The 6,730-nt window shown below is 30.7% G+C and overlaps 1 protein-coding gene across 1 annotated transcript in view; it reads right to left on the bottom strand.

Annotated features, from left to right (window-relative positions):
• Positions 1 to 6,730, bottom strand: part of RADX (RPA1 related single stranded DNA binding protein, X-linked) — a 68,143-nt gene that overhangs the window by 46,878 nt on the left and 14,535 nt on the right. The window contains exons 4-5 of the mRNA XM_019661489.1: positions 4,547 to 4,655; positions 4,253 to 4,344 (exon numbers count right to left, since the gene is read on the bottom strand). Of these exons, the coding sequence (XP_019517034.1) occupies positions 4,253 to 4,344; positions 4,547 to 4,655 (201 nt within the window). The remainder of the gene's footprint in view (positions 1 to 4,252; positions 4,345 to 4,546; positions 4,656 to 6,730) is intronic.

Genomic DNA, 6,730 nt, shown 5'->3' with positions numbered 1-6,730 from the left:
TGTTATTTTATTTGTAGAAAAATATAATTTGTGGTAGAAGAGGGAAAGGGGGTTAAATATATGGTGATGGAAGGAGAACTGACTCTGGGTGGTGAACATACAATGTAATATATAGGTGATGTATTATAGAAATGTACATTTGAAACCTATATAATTTTACTAACCAATGTCACCCTAATAAATTTAATAAAGAAAGAAAGAAAAGAAACAACAAAAAATCTAATTTGTGACTAATGACAGTTTTGTGTTTTCCTCTAAAATACTATGCCCTTAATGCATTTTGTCTGCTTACACTGGCTAGGACAGCCAGAAAACATTAAATGGAAATAGTAATAGGAGGCATCCATGTTCCTCTTTTTAAAAATAAGTGTTTCTAAATTTTCCCCATTGAGAGTTGTGTTTGTTGTTTTGTTTTGATTTTGTAAACATCCTTTATCAGGTTAAGGAAGGTTCCTTCTCTTGCTATTTTTTTAAATCTAATAAATGGGTGTAAAATTTTAACAAATGCCTCTTGTGACTCTATTAGGATGACCATTATCTTCTTTAACCTGTTAATGTGGTGAATGATACTTATAGATTTTCATATGTAAAAACAGCTTTGCATTGCTGGAGAACAATGCAACTTAGTCACAGTGTGTGATAATTTTTTACATGTAACTGAATTCAGTTTGTAATATTCTATTCAGAATATGTATGTGTATGTCCATGGCTGAAGCTGGCCTTTAAGTTTCCTCTTTCATACTATTCTTGTTTGATTTTGATTTTCAAGGTTATATTGGTATCCAAAAATGAGTTACAGAGTATGCCCTCCTAGTCTATTCTCTGGAATAGTTTTTGAATGATATACTCCTTGAACATTTGATAGAATTTGCGTGTAAAATTATGCGACTGGTATTTTCTTTGTAGAGAGATTGTAAACCTCTGATTTAATTTTTTTTAATAGTTATGGAACTATCTGAGCTTTCTATTTCCTTTTATGTCAGTAAGTAATAATTTTCTAAGGATTTTCTGTGTAGCAAACAAAGATGAAACCAGGATGAAGATACTTGACTTCTTATCCTGTCTATTACCAGCCATGTAACTAGAATTCTAAATTTACTTTACCTTTATGAGTCTGTCTTTTCATATATGAGTGAGGAAAGTTTGTGTTATATGATATTGCCTTGCACCTAGAAAATAGTTTGCATTTTACAAAGTGCTTTCATAATCATAGTTACTCCAGTATATTCAAGGTCCTTACAGTTCTAAATGCTAGGATTTTGAATGAAATAAATAGCCCATTTCCCATCAAACCAAAAACACTTGATGCTACTATTGGATTGTCAGAAAAGTTATGACACATTTTTATAACAAAAAACAAAAAAATATACATCATGACTTTTCTGACAACCCAATATATCAATATGTATTATGCAATACAGTATGAAAAATCTCAAGACTTAAAAGGTTTATTATTTGGGTATGCCAGCTGAATACTACTTCGTAAAAGGTAGGACAGAATGATATACAAAATGGCAATATACAAATTCATATATTACCAGCTAACAATATATCCTTTCTTTTACAATAGAATTTTCATTTTTATAGGCTTCCATGTATTAGGTCTTTTTAAAAAATACATTTTGGTTTCTATAACTTGGAACTACATGTAAACATGAAAAAATAAACCAAGATGAATTACCCCAATAGTTTGTCTTACAACATCAATACCTGGAAGGCAGTGATGGTATCACAAATCCCTATTCCCTTACTGACCAACCCCAGTCCTCGATACATACTCTTCCTCATTTATACTGCTCATAACATTTAAACTGCCCTGTTATTATTCTTACCCCTCAATTAAATTTTCTCCTATCCAACCCATTCTCCAGCTCTCCTGACCATTCATTGTTTCCTCAACTAAATTTCTATTCATTTCCTCTCCTATTTTGTTCAACACATTGTCTTACTATTTACTGTCATCAGTCTTTAATTTCACTGTCATTTGTTCACCTTACATATCTGTCACCCCTTTAGACTAATTTTAAGGGTAGAACTCTATATTACTTATTTTTTTATCTCCTGTGCCTACCATGGTTTATAGAACTGCTATTTTTTTCCTCTTCAAAAGATCACTAATCAGTTGGAGGTAGCTGATTTTTAAAGATCATAAATCAGTAGTTGTCAACCCCAGCTGTAGATTAGAGTCACCTGAGGAATTTAAAAGACATACCAACATTTTATAGTCCCTTTCTCAGAGTAATTAAATCGGATTCTCAGAGGGTGGGGTACCTGTCCTTTTTTAAAGCTCTCCAAGTGATACAAATGTACAGCCAGGATTGAGATCCACTTATACACATAGGCTCAGCAAACTACAGCCTGCAAATGGCTGGGTTTTTTTTCAAATAAAGTTTTACTGTAACACAATCATAACCTTCATTTACATATCATTTCAGGCTGCTTTCACTCTAGAAAGGCAGGGCTGAGTAGTTGCAACAGAGACCATATTGCCTGCACAGTCTATCAGTCTACACTATTTACCCTCTGGCTCTTTACAGAAATCGCTAGCTGACCCCTGATAAAGAGGGAGTACATCCTATTACTTATCCAAACGTTATGTAATAGAGACTGTTGCTAACACTGATAAGAAGTAAAATTGTTTTAAACACTAAAAGATACATTTTCAATATATTCTCATCAATGATCTTATTTTTAAAAATAATTTTTATATTTGCAATTATTTACTTGAAAGTATAAATAGTCTCTCATATCTTAAAGAGAGTGTTTCCATTATGAAAATCTGGCTGTATAATTCTATATAGCAGAGGTAACATAGTCCTTGATTCATTTTCAGCATTTAGTTTTAGTGGCTGTTTATCTACTGACCACATGCTGTCTATTGTTCTACTTTCCATATGTTTTTTTTTCCTGTTGCTTTGTTCTTTTTTATTATTTATTAAATTTATTGGGGTGACATTGGGTAGTAAAATTATGTAGGTTTCAATTGTGCATTTCTATGATACATTATCTATATAATGCACGGTGCCAGCTCTCCTTCCATCATCATGTTTTTAAGGTTTAGAAGCAGCCATTAGTACCAGACACATTTCTAGATTTGCCCACAGCCATGTAAAAACTGTGATTCAAATTAATTCTCTTTATACCAGAAAATAGTGTATCTAGTAGAAATAACACAACGTTAGGTATCAGGAAAACCAGGTTTTGATTTCCATTATGCCAGTGATTTATTAAGTGGCATCACAAAGTCATTTACCTTATCTGTTACTGACAAAGGATGTCTCAATTTTTACTAAAGCAATTTTATCACTTGGATATGCTTGGTTGTGGAAAATAAGTTATAAATTAGTAGACATAATAATGTAAGTTGTGAATTAGCTTCCTCTTGCCAACTTTTACTATCTTTTTTCAAGTAAGTCCCAACATCAATATCAGTTTAATTTCCTACCTTTCTATAATAAAGAGTAATGAGATCAATGGACAAATTGTACCTAACTATCTAGGTAATGACTTGTTCATCTAGCAAGATGTGAGTTATGTCTACCAAATGCTGAAGATTTTAATAAAGAATCAAATGAGGTTTTCCAAAATAAACATATATTTAAGGAAACAATGAACAAAGACTACGTTATCTGAATATTCTCTAAGCAATTATGCTTAATGGATTAGCTAGAGAATTTAGAATACATAGAAATACACATCCAGTATAAAACTATTATAATCCCAAAACAATACTTAAACTTGTTGAGTGATATATTCTACAATTTTAAAAAATGGAAATGCAAAAAATATCATATCCATGCCTTAAAGCAATCACTTATTAATTCTAATGCTCCCAAAATATTTAGGATGATGCCAAGATGTCACAATTTTTATTTCTTCACTAATTAGGAAGAGCCCTTTCAAGATTGTAGCAATTGATGACATTTGAATATTGGCTATAGGTTAAATAACAGTATTGTATTAATTTTAAATTTCCTTATTTTGATAACTGTACTGTGATTATGTACTAGAATGTTCTTGTTCTCGGAAAATATAGACTGAAATATTACTGAAGTGTTTAGAGGTAAAGGGGTATGCATGATGGATGTCACGCTCAAATGGTTCAGAGGACAAAANGAAGGAGAACTGACTCTGGGTGGTGAGCACACAATGTAACGTATAGATGATGTATTATAGAATTGTATACATGAAACCTATGTAATTTTACTAACTATTGTCACCCCAATAAATTTAATTTTTAAAACAAGCTTACCTTTCTTTTTTGAGCGCTGGACCCTTCCTACAAAAACTAAAAGGCCAGTAACATCACAGATTTCCTTTTCTGGCATATCATCTAGTTCTAATCTAATAAAAAAAAAACAAAATTGTTTAACAGATATTATACCTTTAAACAGTGAAAATGTATCTTATAGTTATCATTGTGAAAATGTACATTTATATATTTACTACAGCAAAATTTTGGGTATATTTTGAGCAGATTATAATATATTATTTCAGTGACTAACAATGAAATTTATTTAAGATATTTTACAAAAAGCTCTTTTACCTTGTGATAAAGCGGTGATTTAATTTTGGCAATTTCCACTCTGGTTTCACCTGTCTTTCTGGAATTATAATTATATTAGTTGGAGGATCTCGAAGGTTCAGGCAGACTTCTGAAAAACAAAAATATATTACTTTAATATTGTATTTAATACACATAAAATAATATACACATATATAAATTATACAGGAAAATAACAGCCTGAATATTTCTGAGCACAACACTAAACCTAAGAACTAGACCATTATCAATAGCTTTGTTTTACCTATTGCTACATTGTCACATTCATTTATTTTCCACCAAAGGTTAACCATACCTTAAATTTTGTGTTTTATCATCTGCTTAATTTTTTTAAAAAAGGTGGGTTTTTTTGTTTGTTTGTTTTTAATCATTTATGTGTTTTTTCCCAAACAAAATACTGTTTGGCTTTCTTTATTTTTGAGCTTTAATGGACAGGGTCATATCATATACAGTATTCTAGGGCTATTTTTTTCACTGAACATTATGGTTCTGAGATTCATCCATGCAGCTATGTGTAGTAGTGGTTTTTTTTCTCATTTCCACTGCTGAATAATGTTCCAGGGTGTTGATACATTTCAATTTTATTTACCCATTATCATGTTGATGGAATCTGGATTATTTCTAGTTTTTGCTATTACAGAGTCACTATGAAGTTTTTGTACATGTCTTCCTGTGTACACAGAGAAGATTTTTCTAAGGTATTATACCCAGGAGGGAAACCTTGGATTGTATAATATGCAAATGTTCAACTTGACAGGATAATTCAAAACTACTTTAAAGTAAAGAATCTATTTATAGTTCTATCAACAATGTGTAAGAATTCCCATTGATCCACCTCTCCAAATTTTGGTATTGTCGAATTTCTTATTTGTCAATCTAGTGACACAAAAATCACAATTTTTTGTGATCTTATCTTACAGTTTCCTTATTACTAATTATGTTGACATTTCATATACTTATGGTTTATTCATGTATCCTCTTCTGTTAAATACTAGTTTGTGTCTTTTGCCCATTTTTTTCTATTGGATTGTTTGTCTTTTTCTTATTTATTCATAGGACTTCTTTTTATATGTTTGATACTAATACTTTGTTGATAGATCACTGCAAATATTTTCACCCAGTTTGTGAACTGTTTTTTTTCATTCTTTTTATGGTGTCTTTTGATGAATAAAAGTTCTCAATTTTACTGTAGTTAGCTTTAGTAATCTTTCTTTATTAGTTACTATTCCCTCTGTCTTATTCAAGAAACCTTTCCCGATCACAAGGTCAAAGAGATACTTTTCTATTAAGTTCTTCTAAATGTTTTACCTTCCACATTTAAGTATTTAATATATCTGGAATTTATTTTTTATATGGTATGATAAGGATATAATATCATTTTTACTTATATATAATCAATTTTTCTAATACTATTTATTGAATGGTTCCTCCTTCCTTGACAATCTGTACAGCACATCTGTCACATATCAAAATTTTATATGTCTAGGGCTACTCCTCGACTCTGTATTATGACTTGCTGGTCAGTTTGTCTGTACCTATACCAATACTGCATTGTCATGAATACTTTATAGTAATTCTTAATATTTGTAGGACAAGTCTTCAATTGTTCTTCAGCCCCCCCCTTTTTTTTCAGACGTATATTGACTATTCTTGATAATTATGTGCTTTCACTTAAATTTAGAGTCAGTTTGTCAGTTCCAGAAAAAAAAAACATCTAACAGAATAGCACTGATCTATAAATCAATTTTGGGGAAATTGATATACCTATAAAATTGAGACTGACCTCCTACATAGGAACATGAGATATTTCTCCATTTATTTAGGGAGTCTTTAAGGTCTTTCAACAAAGTATTATAATCTTCTCCAAACAGGTCTTACATATCTTCTGTTAAATTTACTTCTAGATACCTTATATTATTACTGACAAAGTAAATTATGTTTTTATAATTATAATTTCTAACTCTTCATTATCAGAGTGTACAAAGTCAATTGTACACTCCAATAATGAAGAGTTAGAAATTATTGATCTCATAGCTAGCTTTGTCAATATCTTATTATTTTTAACACTTTGTGTTATTTTATTTGTAGAAAAATATAATTTGTGGTAGAAGAGGGAAAGGGGGTTAAATATATGGTGATGGAAGGAGAACTGACTCTGGGTGGTGA

Source organism: Hipposideros armiger, unplaced genomic scaffold (assembly GCF_001890085.2).
Source record: "Hipposideros armiger isolate ML-2016 unplaced genomic scaffold, ASM189008v1 scaffold_350, whole genome shotgun sequence".
In the NCBI taxonomy this organism is placed as follows: Eukaryota; Metazoa; Chordata; class Mammalia; order Chiroptera; family Hipposideridae; genus Hipposideros; species Hipposideros armiger.
Note: the sequence above shows the minus strand (reverse complement) of the source record. Positions and strands in the feature narration are given on the sequence as shown.